General features: G+C 36.4%; 2 protein-coding genes across 4 annotated transcripts in view; both read right to left on the reverse strand.

The window, feature by feature from the left end:
- Positions 1–1,257: 1,257 nt before the first annotated feature.
- On the reverse strand, positions 1,258–11,019 carry LOC120339542 (large ribosomal subunit protein uL4-like). 3 transcript variants are annotated; one of them, XM_039407693.2, is made up of 3 exons: positions 10,933–11,019; positions 5,368–5,621; positions 1,258–2,166 (listed from the first exon to the last, which is right to left on the reverse strand). In XM_039407693.2, the coding sequence occupies exons 1-3, from the start codon at positions 11,002–11,004 to the stop codon at positions 1,311–1,313; spliced, it is 1,182 nt and encodes a 393-aa protein (XP_039263627.2). In that variant the 5' UTR covers positions 11,005–11,019; the 3' UTR covers positions 1,258–1,310. The 3 variants fall into 3 exon arrangements, with proteins under 3 accessions (XP_039263627.2, XP_077971950.1, XP_077971951.1); XM_078115824.1 differs by lacking the exon at positions 10,933–11,019 and adding an exon at positions 7,502–7,729; XM_078115825.1 differs by lacking the exon at positions 10,933–11,019 and adding an exon at positions 6,156–6,276.
- Positions 11,020–11,056: 37 nt separating this feature from the next.
- LOC120339295 (apolipoprotein(a)-like) overlaps positions 11,057–14,154 on the reverse strand; it is a 32,105-nt gene continuing 29,007 nt past the window's right edge. The window contains exons 30-31 of the mRNA XM_039407385.2: positions 13,510–13,616; positions 11,057–13,138 (exon numbers count right to left, since the gene is read on the reverse strand). Of these exons, the coding sequence (XP_039263319.2) occupies positions 12,963–13,138; positions 13,510–13,616 (283 nt within the window). The 3' untranslated portion in view covers positions 11,057–12,962. The remainder of the gene's footprint in view (positions 13,139–13,509; positions 13,617–14,154) is intronic.

Below are 14,154 nucleotides of genomic sequence, written 5' to 3' on the forward strand. Positions count from 1 at the left end.
CCATAAAAATGTGTGGCAAAGTGCTCGATTACATTTTGTTTTGATTTGTATTCTTGCCAATTCTACCTTTATGAGCACTACTGGTGTGCCGTATTTTATAATCTCGCTTTTACAATAAAGAAATATTTGGTTGCAGGTTCACTACTTTATTCTATCTTTAGCATCTCGTCGCTGATGATTATATAATAAAAACTAACTCGTTTTCCTCAGAGGTGTCATGGTTCCATTCGAGAACAAAAAAAGTAATTATTTAATTGTCTTAGCGACACAAGAATATGTCGAGGGAAATTTCTGATTTAGGGAGAATAAACAGCGAAATCAAGATTTTCACGGCTTAAATAGCAGGCCACGCTTACGAAAACAAACGAGATTTAAACAAAATGCAATCGCAAACGCCTTAGCGACTTTATTTTTCAGCGGTCAAGGGCCGGGGAAACGTCCACATGCATAATAACTTTAAAAAATGAACTGCTTTTAAATTTACATAAATTCATTTGTACTTCTCCATTTTGTTTGAAACGTTAGGCAAGCCAAGAAGTCTGTAATTGTTGCTTATTTTTAACACACGGTAAATAATTTTGGCATCGTTCAATAGTGATGAAGTAAACAATTGATTGAAATTCTACGTCTCATGTAAACGTTTAAGCCGAAAATACATTGAAGCATAGGTTTATTGCGTGTTTAGTTTTACTGAAAAATTAGTTTGACTTTATCAGGTATTGCAAACTGAGGGAAAAAACGAGAATGTATGATGACCAACCATTATTTGGCTTCATACATACGACAGTGAACGGCGAAGTTGTACTCCGAAGCGTTCTATGTCCAAACAATCCGAGTATCTTAATATATAGCGACCTGCCCACCACAAAAGTTTGTAAAATTTTGCAAATGCGGGCGCGGCTCGAAAAGTTTAAGCACCACTGGACTACAGGCATTGGTCTGCTTGGAGCTGTGATGAAAAAGATCAAGCGTCTTAGCCTGGCTTTGGCGAATCTTTCGGAAATAACTACTAATGGCGCCCCATCAATGGTTGGGACACATGAGTTTTAATTGTGAAAGTTTGGTGTACGGGTATCGTTTGTTTTTTCATTAACCTGTAGTCAGTGTAGCAAAACTAGAACAAAATGCCATATTAAGTGTCCTGCAAAACTATTAGTAAACTACATGTGGCCCTTCGGCCAAAAAGGTTGGACGACGCTGCCCTAGGTGTTTGCAGAATAAACCCACTCAAAACTATGTAAAAATAAGAACACTGTGTGTACTCTCCAGATTTATTTTTATATTTTATTTTAGAGAACATAGCAAAGGATTTACTTCTTTGCCTTTGCTTTTGCCAACTTGGCTCTGTGATCTGCCTTCTCCTTCTGTCGTTTCTGTTCAAACAAAATTGCTGCTCTCTTGAAACTTGCCGCTGCTGGGTTGAGTTTCATCATACATCTGAAATTCTTGAGCGGATTCTTCTTTTGCGTTCTGCGTACGACTCCTCGTTTAGGTGCACGAAGAGCAGAACGCAATTCATCTGACTGGAGAATCTTGCTCAAATCAGTGCATGTCATCTTCGGCATTGGCAGGTTGTAGTTTTTCTTTTCAGTTGATTGCTTTCTCCATGTTCCATAGAACGAATCCAATCTTTTGAAAGCACTCTCTGTCCAGATAAGGAATCTTCCAACATGGCCGCCGGGTGCAATCTTCAATAGGTCAAGCCTATCTACACTGATCAACGTAATTCCAGGGATGTTTCTGAAAGCTTTGGAAATCCCCTCGTCTTTATCGTAAATGATGCAAGGTCCACGTCGCATGGTCCTGCGTCGGTTACGCATCTTTCCTTTTCCCGCACGGATGCGTTTGGAATCCTTGACTTTCTTGATATCCTCCCAAGCTTTCAGTTTCTTCAACAACAGAACTGCTTCTTTAGTCTTCTTATATTGCTGAACTTTGTCTTCAACAACAAGAGGAACTTCAGGAATCTGCTCAATCTTGTGTCCTTTTGACATGACGAGAGCGGGAAGAGCAGATGCTGCAAGAGCAGAACACACAGCAAATCGTCGCTGATTGGTATTACATTTTCTATGCCATCTTCTCCAGATTTTAGTAGGAGCATACATACGTCCACCACGACACATATTTCCAAAAGCAGCTTGACCAGATCGATGGGTACCTCCCCCCCTGTAACGAATAAAAGAAGAAGAGTATTAAAAACTGGAGATGTCATTGATTAGACATATCTAATCAATTCACAATTATATAAATCATATACACAATTTGCAAGTATTTTGTTAAAAGGAATTTGGAAAGCTTCACGCACTACTCAGATCTGTGGGCCGAGATAAAATTCACACCAGACTAATAGATTAATAAAACTTTAGACTAAAACTTCAGCTCTGGTTAAACAGAAACACAATATTCATGGAAGAACTTCATCGTACCCGTGTTTCCTCAAAAACAAGAAATAGTCTGAATATTAAAAATGATTTTAATATAAGCCCTTCCCTTAAAATAAAACCTAGTCAATAGTACAAAATTTCTTTTTTGACCTAGTCAATAGCCAAAAATCTCTCCTACACATTTTAAATGATTGGTCATTTTTGACGTTCACAGTTCAGCATTCCTATGTTCAGCAGTTTTTTTTAAATAAAACATGTTATCTATAAGTATCGTTAAATGGATTTCAGTTTCCATATTTTATATATTTGAAAATCTTGTAATACTCTACTTTGTAATTTTGTTTTTGACAAATGAAATTAAAAACATCCCCCAAAATAGTGTTATTTTTCAAAAGAAAATCAAAACAAGACCCTGTGTTATTTTCGGGTAAACACGATATGCAAGCCCATCTTTGTCTGTTAAAAATACTAAGTCAGCATAAATGATTTTAAGTTGACATGAAACCATTTAAAATTTGACCCCAACAAATTCAAATGATACTATGGCTGTTTTTAATTGAATTAAACTGAATGAACTTTAATTTTCCCTGATTTATTCTTCAGAAAAAAATCAAATGGCGCTATTGTATTGTAAATGTGATATCTAATGTAGGTGCAGAATGAAGTAGAAATGCTAAAATGATTGGCCACTCAAGCATTTAGTATATAATGAATACCTAAATTAAACATAATCATTAAATTCATATATTCACGAGAAATAAACTAACACGGAGGCAAATTCCAGCTGGCCTGTAATTCATAATGCACATTTTAAAGCTTGGGAACATACAGAGACAAAACTTGTGTTTATTCTGAAGCATGAGTGGCGACTGCATGTTCAAACCACCATTTTTTCGAATTTGCCTGTATTTTATACAGTTTCAAACTATCCTTATTTCTGTTCTACTAGTTTTAAAAAATTGGACCAGATTGGTAAAGATAAGTATGTTTAAAAGTGAAACAGATACATTTTAATCAAATTGAGTTATTAAAATTTGAAGAATGTACAAATCATAAAATATATATGATAAATGGTCATTTGAATCAGGTTGAGTTATTAAAATTTGGAGAATTTACAAATCCTAGAATGAATATGATAAATGGTCATGACTATAACTGTGGATCCTATCTAGTTTTTGTGCCTGTTATTTACCCAGTGTATCATACGAGGTGTGGCTAAAAAGAAACGAGACTGACGTCACAGATTGCGCAACACGATTAACCATTGGTAATCAACACTTTTACAGTGTGGTGTAATATGTGTTCTTTGTTCAACAGCTTTTTTGACACAATATCGCAATTATTTTTGCTCTTTAGGAGATTGCGCAACACGATTAACCATTGGTAATCAACACTTTTACAGTGTGGTGTAATATGTGTTCTTTGTTCAACAGCTTTTTTGACACAATATCGCAATTATTTTTGCTCTTTAGGAGCCATAGGTGAATGTGATTAATTGCTTGTTGAGAAAAAAAATAGCCGTGCGAGATCTGATTGAGTTTTTTGGCGATAGGGGGTTCAATTGCAGAATGACGATTGAGCAATGAATTAACATTAAATTTTGTGTCAAACTTGGAAAAACGGCGACTGCGACTTTGAAGAAATTGTGTGATGTTTATGGAGATTCTTCCATGTCCAGAACAAGAGTTTTTGAATGGCACAAGCGATTTGTGGGATGCAGGGAGGATGTGGAGGATGATTCGAAGTCAGGAAGGCCTTGCACTTCCACAACTGATACCAACATCGAAAAGGTATCAGTTGTGAGTTCAGTTGTGAAAGGCAGTTGATTCGCAGCGACCGTCGCTCAACAATTCGCGTCATTGCGAAGTTGGAAAAGACAAAAAAAAAACGGTTCGCACCAGTTTGGTTGACACTTTTGGCTTGTGAAAGGTGAGTGCCAAAATGGTGCCAAGGCTGTTGACTGAGGAGCAGAAAGCTCAACGATTAAATGTTGCCCAGTTGACATGCATTTTTCCAAGTTTGACACAAAATTTAATGTTAATTCATTGCTCAATCGTCATTCTGCAATTGAACCCCCTATCGCCAAAAAACTCAATCAGATCTCGCACGGCAATTTTTTTTTCAACAAGCAATTAATCACATTCACCTATGGCTCCTAAAGAGCAAAAATAATTGCGATATTGTGTCAAAAAAGCTGTTGAACAAAGAACACATATTACACCACACTGTAAAAGTGTTGATTACCAATGGTTAATCGTGTTGCGCAATCTGTGACGTCAGTCTCGTTTCTTTTTAGCCACACCTCGTATATGCTACACGAACCCACTGTTGTGTAATATTCAACCCTTGAGACTAGAGACCAAATTGGGAAATGATTATAACAGTTCCAGGGATCTGAATAGTAGGTGAAATAGAATGTGTGCCCCCAGAAATTTGACAGCTATCCATATCATCAATGATCAGAAAGAAAACCTTGCATCAAAAATTTAAGTGCTGAAGCCTGATACAAACAAAATTCTCAGTGAATTTGATATGACAATGATTGCAGAATACTTGAATATCTCTTATCAAAAATAACTTTATTAAAAATCATGATGTTTTTTAGCTAATCAAAGTTGGCAGAATAAAACAAGTGTTATGATTTGAATAATATTAAACAAATTCTTAATATTGTAATATGACAATGGTCGCTAAATATCTTTCATCTAACACAATAAGATAACAATAAATACCATAATTTTGGTTATTCAATCATTAATAAACAGTTTATTTTGATTCTTCGCAAAAAAATATATACAGAACGGAAAACACAGAAGATTGAAAAATCTCGAAAACTGACAAAACTACAAGGTAGAGGTAAAAATACAAGTTATAATTTGGAGAAAAAAATTTCAATGGTGTAGCTCATGTTTATTGACATGCGCCATACTTCAATTCATAAGATAAATTCTAGGTGAACAATCGCAAACGTGATAATACTCACCGTACACGTGGAATACGAGCGACGGCACGACCAGTTCCCCATGACTCAGCACTTGTTTGTTCCCCAGCAATTTTCTTCACAGCATATGGCTGACGATGATTTTTGCTGACATTGGTATGAACAAAATTCACAATGTCAGGTCGAATTGGTGACTTGAAAACTGCAGGCAAAGTGACGGTCGTCCCAGATGAAACTCCTTTTTCATTGTACACACTTATCAGTGGCCTTGCACAAGCCATCTTGCGATATCGAGCCTGTGAAATAAAGCAAGGATTTAGCTCAACTTACAATTAGTGGTATACGCTATACCGGTATCTAAATAAAATTTTAAATTGCAACAAGAGCCTTTGTGTAGCTATTGCAATATTGTGAAAAAAAAAACAATCATACTGCAGTACTGGTAGACTGTATTACAATGTTCAAAAAAAGAGATAATACTGCTAATAACACAGTTTTACTGGGGAAACAGGGAAAGGGAGCTGTAAGGAACCAAAGCTAAATTGTAGTCTAGTGTACATGAATATAAATAAATAAAATATTTTATCAAGAAGGGACAACCATACTGGTAATAGGAAAGAGATAGAACGCCATTCACAGATTTACCCTATTTTATGAGTACGGTAATCAACGTTTCTTTCCTAAACAGACATTTAACCTGGGCCTAACAATAAAAAATCAGCTCAGACAGTGTTAATGAAATGAATCAGCTTACAAAAAGCCGTGAATAATGATATATTTTTAAAAAATTGGAAATAAATTGGCCAAAGAACTAAGAGCCGTCAGCTCACCTTAGACCCGAGATAGAAAAGGACAGGCACGTTGATCTGAATGGTGATGCCAGATTAGCAAATATTTTTTTCCAGATTTCCAAGCATATAAAAGAATTATTCATTGTTGAAACAATACATATTTTAAATTTAATTTTTATATTGAATTTTATTTAACAAAAAGAGTATTTATGTGATATATAAAATATTTCAACTATAGAAAAACTGGCATGGAAAAAAAATAGATGGAGAGGTTGTAGTCGGAGCAGCTTTCGTGATCGGGTAGCAACGATTGGCATCTAAATACAATACCACTGATTGTGTACAGTCTCCTATAAATTAATATTCAAGTCCAACTATTATACAATGCGCATTTCTGTTAATAGTATACAATTTAAATTCAAGAACTTATCTCATAAAACATAGATTTGGGTCTCAACATGGGTTGTGATTTCGGGATTTTGCTGATTGGATCCCGGAACTAAATTTGAAATTCAGGGATCGGATTTAACTCGGATTTTTGAAATTTATAAAATTTGGCCAAAGTATGCATGCAATGTTGAAAATTGGAAACGTACACACATTAATTATTGTAATATTGGCGCAAAAACAGGTAAACATCGAGGTTGTTGAGTCTAATTTGACTGAAGAAACACATCCAACTTTAACAGGTGTAGTTTTGAGTGCTTCATGCAAACTTTGTAATTTATTTTTTTGTTGGTTTCATAAAGAAAAAAATTCTGCATCCCATTAGCAGTGGGCAGTGGCGTATCTACGTAAAATGGGGCCCATGACAAAATTTGAAATAAATGCGCCCCATTGATCGTTGACTGGCAATTTTCAACGGATGCTGTTTAATTGAGATACTTGTACGTTATTATGTTAGCAAGAATACGAGTTCCAAATATTTTCGATTTAAAATTATTTTATTATAATTTACGATTAAAACTTTTCGCCCTTTTTGCGCCCCTGTTCATACGGCGCCCATGGCACGAGCCATGGCTGCCACACCCTAGATACCCACTGGCAGTGGGGCCGACGGAGATGTTGTAAGGATACAAGGCAATGTTTGCTTTTGTCGGGCGAACTTTTTTTAACCATCCAAATATGCATGGCCCGTTCGTCCCTGGATACGAGGATAACTTCGGCACCTTGCGGTCACTCGATCGATGTCTTCCTGACAGTGACGTAACAATTAAAATCTAAGCAATTTCTCTGGCACTTTGTTCTGTTAAGCTCGCCATAAAACGTAAAACTATTGGTATTCGAGACAATCACGCGGAACGAAAATTCAGATAAGTTGCCAAATCTTAAAATAAGGTTCAAACGGGCGACATGAAGAGTTCTTACTAATTAGGCAATCTCACCTTATTACATCGAATATACGCCACGACGTACTTTTCAATTGACTCAAGCTTGTGAGAATCGTGATATATATATATATAATACATGCGTGGACACAAATCATGCCGGGCATTTTGGGCCTTGCATCTCAAAACCAAAGTTACACAATTGATGTATTCATTTTTACGCTGAACTTGAACAAGCAGTACGAAATTTGAAACAATGGGTGACAACATTAGGAATAAATTGGTTACAAAGACTTTCTAATAATTGACGTATCGATTACGATTTTCAATAATGTTTGTAAACATCGATGTTTTCGTAGTTCTAAGTAGTTTTATTTCTCGCTTTTAGGCTATGTTACCGACATATATATAAACTGTATGTATAAATCAAATATTTCAACGACCAGTTTGTATCACTTTAACTGTGGTATCAAAAATACGTTTTGCAGCATCTACGATATATTACGGTAAAATGGCTCCACAGCCCTTATCATGGCAATTGCTTTAATCAATCAATCATAGAAAAATTAGCAAATAAGTATAAAATACTTTTTGGGTTGGTTTGGTTGTGGGATTCGGGAGTAGGCGCTTCTCCCGTTTTTGATATGTCTTGTTATACTCGAGAACCTGAACTTGTCTTTATTTCTCTTTTTTGACGTTGTATGATAGCATCAAGTGGCTACGCCGCAACTGACGACGAGCGTCAAATTTGACGTTTCGTAAGTTATGTAATATTTTCATGTAAAGTGTGTCATGTTAATGTAGCTCACATAATGACATACATGAGCGCATATGGCGAAACTATCATGGAAGCTATCTTACATTCGTTCTTGTGTTGTTTAGTCCAGCAATGGCCAAGAACACCTCACTAAGAAAACACACTCGATCGGAGTGCCGCTCACGTGAAAGGGGTTTTTATTTGTATCCATGTCTTTTTTCCTTTGAAAAAACGTTCGTCGCAAGTCTTTCCTTACCTAATCCAATTTCCATCTATTCGTTAGAAACGAAATTTCTGAAAATTAGTACAGTTATTGATCTATAAGTTAGGCATAACTGGTTCTTAAAACGTTGAATCTCACCACTGTTTGAGGGTTGTAGAGACATTAATCAGACGTCTGTTATATCCGCCGTCTGATTTGCGTGTTGCGACCAGACATCCTGTCAGCATTGTTGCACCCACCAGGCTTGTTGCCTTCCGTTTTACCGGCGGTGGCATATTGTATATTCTTTCGACGCTGTTTTTGTTTTCATTTATTTGATTGTTGAGCTTGTCAGATTTTTCCCAATTTTCCTATTTCGTGCCCATACACTTACTCATGGAACAACTTTTGTATTGAGGCCTTTTTATACCAAATGCACTAGTGTGAAACCACTGAACTCGAGTGGAATCAGGCTACGTAGTCGCCGTAAAATCAACATAATAGCCCAATGTACGTAATAGAAAAAAGTCTTATGATCGGAAGAACAATATTCTGGGGGACGGGACGTTTTCGTCTCGTTCGTACTTTTGTTACGCTCAGAAGTATGCCTATAAAATTCACGTGGAACGGGATAGTGGAAATTATCGAAAATGCTTTTAAGAAGTTTTTAGTGATCACAATGTTTCACATACCTTGTTCATAAGTGACTAAAGAGCAATCTCAAAAGGGTAAACATAAAGCGTTTGAATCCAGAATGTGTATGCCGTACCAATGTCGTCAAACACATCTTTGAACCACTCTAGGGTCATTCTAATTATACGGCACACTGATGAGGAAGGACCGACAAAAAGAGACGTGCTTGTCATCTAAGATTTCATCGAAAGTCTTAAGTATTGGTTGAATATGAAGATATCAGCGTCTAATGCCATAAGCGTGAACTGCGTAATCAGCCATATGTTGCGTCATGATAGTCTTGATTGTTAAACGGATATAAGCATCCTCGACAAAGCTCACGATTTACAACATACGCTGATGATAATGGCTGTTCTGAGTTTGATACTTTCGCTTCATATTATGATCGACTGTTGTGGTGAAAGGCTGCGCTTTTCATATCTCGTCCGAGACTTGGTTTGATAGACAGCAAACATGTTACGATTGAATTGTTTGCTACTATCACCAAGATCCTGTGCGAAAGACAAAACTCCAATATTGGCCTGAATTATTTCCACAAAATAAATCAATTGTGCAGGTTTTACTCAGATGTTCGAATTTTGCGATGCGCGCAGTAATTGGGGACATATTTATCGAAGTTGTTGAGTAACTTGGTCGGCACAATTTGTTGGCCTATCCGTTTCAAAGCTCGGTTGTTCGTGAAAAAGTCTTGAAGAAGAGTTCTCGAAGCAGTATCGACGGCTAATTTGAATTAATTTTAAAATCAAGTCGTAAAATACTACTCTTTATAACTACGACAGAAGCACGTTTCGGCGTTAAGGCTTCAAGAATCGCCCAACCACATTTCCTTCCTCTATTGATACTGTGTTTTTTGGAAACCCCGCTACGTTTAACAAACCTTCGTTTTTTAAAAAAAATACAACACTTGCAAAATTTTGCCATCGTGAAACTTTCTTACAAAAGAATCGTTTTCGATGCTTCTGACTCATGAAGTTGTTACCCGAATAAAAGTGCTATAGCCTATACGACCACTTGTGTCTGTAACATTAAAAAATAGTATTTCCAGTTCCAGTACAAACTCACAAATAGCATTTCAGCATTAGAGGCTTGTAAATCAGTATTCACTTAACTCTCTTTGCCATCTCCCCAAGTTAATAGCTGCATTCCCATGCGGCGGTCGTTTGTGTCTCTGATTGGTATGACCGGATGTTGTCAGTTTCGGTCAAGCGATGTATATATATTATAAAACTTAGGACTACCGCGGATTTTTTTGCAATAATCATCTATTTCATGCCAGTGGAAATTTTATTTGAAGTTTCCCGCGGAATGTCTTACCTAGAGTACATACTTCAAGTTGGAGAGAGCATGTTTCGATAAATGTTATATTTATAAAAAGAAAACGAATTGTTCTTCCATCTGCCAATAAATATCAGAAAATAATAATAAGAGATATCATACATCGTACCATTGACCCTAAAAAGTTCTTAAGTAAGAAATCCTGAGTAAATGTATATATATATACATTCAAGATTCAAACACACCATCCATAAGTAGTGGCGCACTAGACTCTACGTCCTGAAAAATGTTAAGATAATACATAACTGCCCATAAGTCACCTGTGGACTAATGTGGGACCAATTTATTCGTTCTTCGAAGCATCGAGAGTAGGAAAAAATGCAAAACTATATCAGCGCACCGGGACGGTAAAATATTTAATCATTCCCATACTTGATTGGGGATGTTGGGATCGTTCAGTAATGAATAATAGGGATAATACGGAATCAAATATATGAGCTGTTTAATTAAACAATGATAGATGAAAATAGCCTAGAAAGACTCCCTATCTACCTTACTTACGTCGAGTCTCAAATTCACTTTCTTTCCATTGCAGAGTCGTTGAGGTAAAATACCGCTTGCCAACAAGTCCATGTGCTCAAAACAATATATATACTACTTAGATCTTCCCATACATGCCTTGTTTACTGTGCGACCTGGTTCGCTCGCCATGCGATTAAGATATACATGACTTCTGGTGTCATAAAGTAAAGTTCAGGATTGTTAATCCACAATGTTCCTAAAGCCATTTCGCAGTTATGGACCTCTGGAGCGGTTTAAATATATTGCGGGAATGACGCAAAGACATATGTGTGCACCTGCTACCGGTGTACAATCAGATTGCATATACTATATATATGTCCATATGATCATTTTTTCAATCATTTTTAAAGAAATTGTACAGTCTAATCTAAAGGTCGGCAACTATTTGTCGCTCGCGAGCCAAAATTAAAGGTTGCGAGTCTTGGCGGGCACGTATTTTTAGAGAGTTGAAAACCGAACAGATGGCCGATAAATTTCACACAGAGCAGAGATTTAAATTTCAAGCAACGCGCGAAGTCTGCGACGACTCGTGAACTCAACTTAGTCGTCTCACTTAAAGAAAAATCATAAATGACATTCAATGTGACACCTTTTGCTGCATCATGCTTGACACATCACTAAATGGGAAACATTTTCTCAATGGAACACTGGATGAAGCCGAGATTAAAACAGTTTTTAATTTGGAATCACTAATCCGATTTCTCAGCTTGTTCTCTGTAATGTTCATTTTCGAAATTAATTTTTCGCATTCACGTGTATTTCCAAACATCGATTTGATATTTGTTGTATGTATGTCAAATCAGAATAGATTTTTTTTCCAATAAGATACTTTTTACAAAAATCAAGCAGTGATACATCTCTCGAATAAAAAATAGATTATTTCCGCATTGCATCTCAAAAAATTCCATTTAAATATTTTCTGCGCAATTGAACCCTTCGCACTTAACATAAACTTTTCTGCGTTTTGTTGCCATATGTCTAGTTATAAATAAATTATAGTCTCATATACTCGCCGTTTTGTTACTATAATTCAGTGAAGATTAGATTTTATGATTTCATTAATATTCTCGACAATGAATGACATTAATACGGGTGGTAAAATGCCGAGTCATTCCAACAACATGATCATGTTTTGCAATTTACAACCAATATTTTGTATGTAACTTTGTTTGACAGAGGCCCAAGAGATCTAACTACAAATATCAAAAATGTGAGGCCAAAAAAGTTACACTACAACTCCACAAGCATATATTAATTTGGCCAAAGTCAATGCTGCACCTGAAAGGTTCCGGTTCCAAAAGAAAACACGTTACACATCGTTAGATACCAGTGGACGGTTTTACATGGCCTTGTTCGGAGTGAAAGACGAGGTAGAATATTCCAATCCATTTGAACTAATAAAATATTTCCCAAGTCCCTAAACTTTAAGCAGGAAAACGAAATGCCCGTAGCAACACAAATGTAGTTTGACGAGCGCAAAAGAAAGTGGCTATGGATCTTGGCTTATATTAGTGAAATAAACTACCATTTATCCTACTAAAATTGATTTTTCTTGTTTTTAACAAAAAGGTGCTCCCGAAGTATTCGTACCAAGATGGCTCACAACCTGAACATTGCATGTGTTCCAGGTTAGGGTTCAGGTTGTGCGTCATCTTGGTACGAATACTTAAAATCCATTTAAAGAAAATTGCTCAACATTATATACTCCACACCCACCTGGGACATTATATCTAAACAATAAAAAAAACTTCATGTCCCAAAACAATGTTAAGGCCCGATTCTGCCGGACTATACAACATGATCAATGACGAAAACTCGATTTTTTGTTAAAACTGGGTATGTTTTGTATCACGTGATTTTGAATCTTAGGTTTTGTCGGGGTTTCTGGGCTGCCTTCTTTTTTTTTACTTTGCGCAATAATAAAAAAGATCGAAGTATTTGCTGACAATGGTGGCATAACTTGCTATGAAGTTGTTAACACTTACAGCAGGTTTGGCTATTTGGCTTCATCAGTAGTATAATGCTGCAGTTAGTACACATAACATAATGTAAATAACTCTTGATGCCCAAGTTGCTCTTGATTGTAAACTTTGAGCTGAATTCAATCTGGACATGTATATGGCTAATAATTCTAATACCATTTCCTCATCAATGTTGTGCTTTGACGCTGCTATCTTACAAGCACCTGTAATGTAAGCATATACAAATCAGAAAATGTGAAAGTTGGTAAGAAAAAGAATACCGGTACCGGTATATAGCCTGCGGCCTCGAACTAATCAGTAAACCTCTGACTACCCTGCCCGGATTCGCAAGATGTATTCTGTGAGGGATGATTATGTGTGAGAGGAATGCTGGACTTCTTGTGGTATAGAGTGCTTAGTCCGCCACCAAGTCCATAAAAACAAATAACTGGCTAAATAATCTCATACCCGACATGGATTATAAACCGGACAAGCGGCCGTGGTTCGTCGTATGATTGAGCAGTGTTAGCTCAATGTTAGGAATACAACACACCTCATTAGAGCAATAGTTAAGTACGGTAAAGGATATTTTTACCTTTAAGTTGTATCATGTCAGACTCCCTTTCTGTCTCACATACTTTTGTCTTTGATTCAACGAGACCATCACTTCGAGTCCTTGTCTGTATAGTCATAGAAGAGCACCTATAATATTGATAGAAGAGTGAATCAACTATACATTTCTGTAATTGTGCTGGACATGACCGTGTTCAATAAAATCGCCACAGGCAATTTTGTCGTAGAAAACTTGCCGCAAAATGAAATTCACCGCAAGAGCATTTTGCTGTAGACCAAGTATTTGTGATAGCATGAAAAATCGCCGCAAGAGCATTTTGCTGTAAAACAAGTATTTGTGATAAAAACAGTTAGGATTATAGGGTTAGGGTATGCTTTTAAATGATGAATCTTTTTTGAATAAAAGGGTACTTTAACTGTTGTTATCACAAATACTTGTTTTACAGCAAAATGCTCTTGCTGTGAATTTTCTTATGCGGCAAGTTTCCTACGACAAAATTGCCTGTGGCGAATTTTTCTAAAACCAAACATAACTACTATAGAGAGGATTTTCAAATTTCTACCGGGCAAAAGGAAAGCAGAGAAGACAGCTTAATCACGAGGAGAACCACAATCTCTAATCCAGTTAGTAGTCCATGTCATGTATGGAATAGTTAACCAGTTATTT

Source organism: Styela clava, chromosome 9 (genome assembly GCF_964204865.1).
Source record: "Styela clava chromosome 9, kaStyClav1.hap1.2, whole genome shotgun sequence".
Classification (NCBI taxonomy): domain Eukaryota; kingdom Metazoa; phylum Chordata; class Ascidiacea; order Stolidobranchia; family Styelidae; genus Styela; species Styela clava.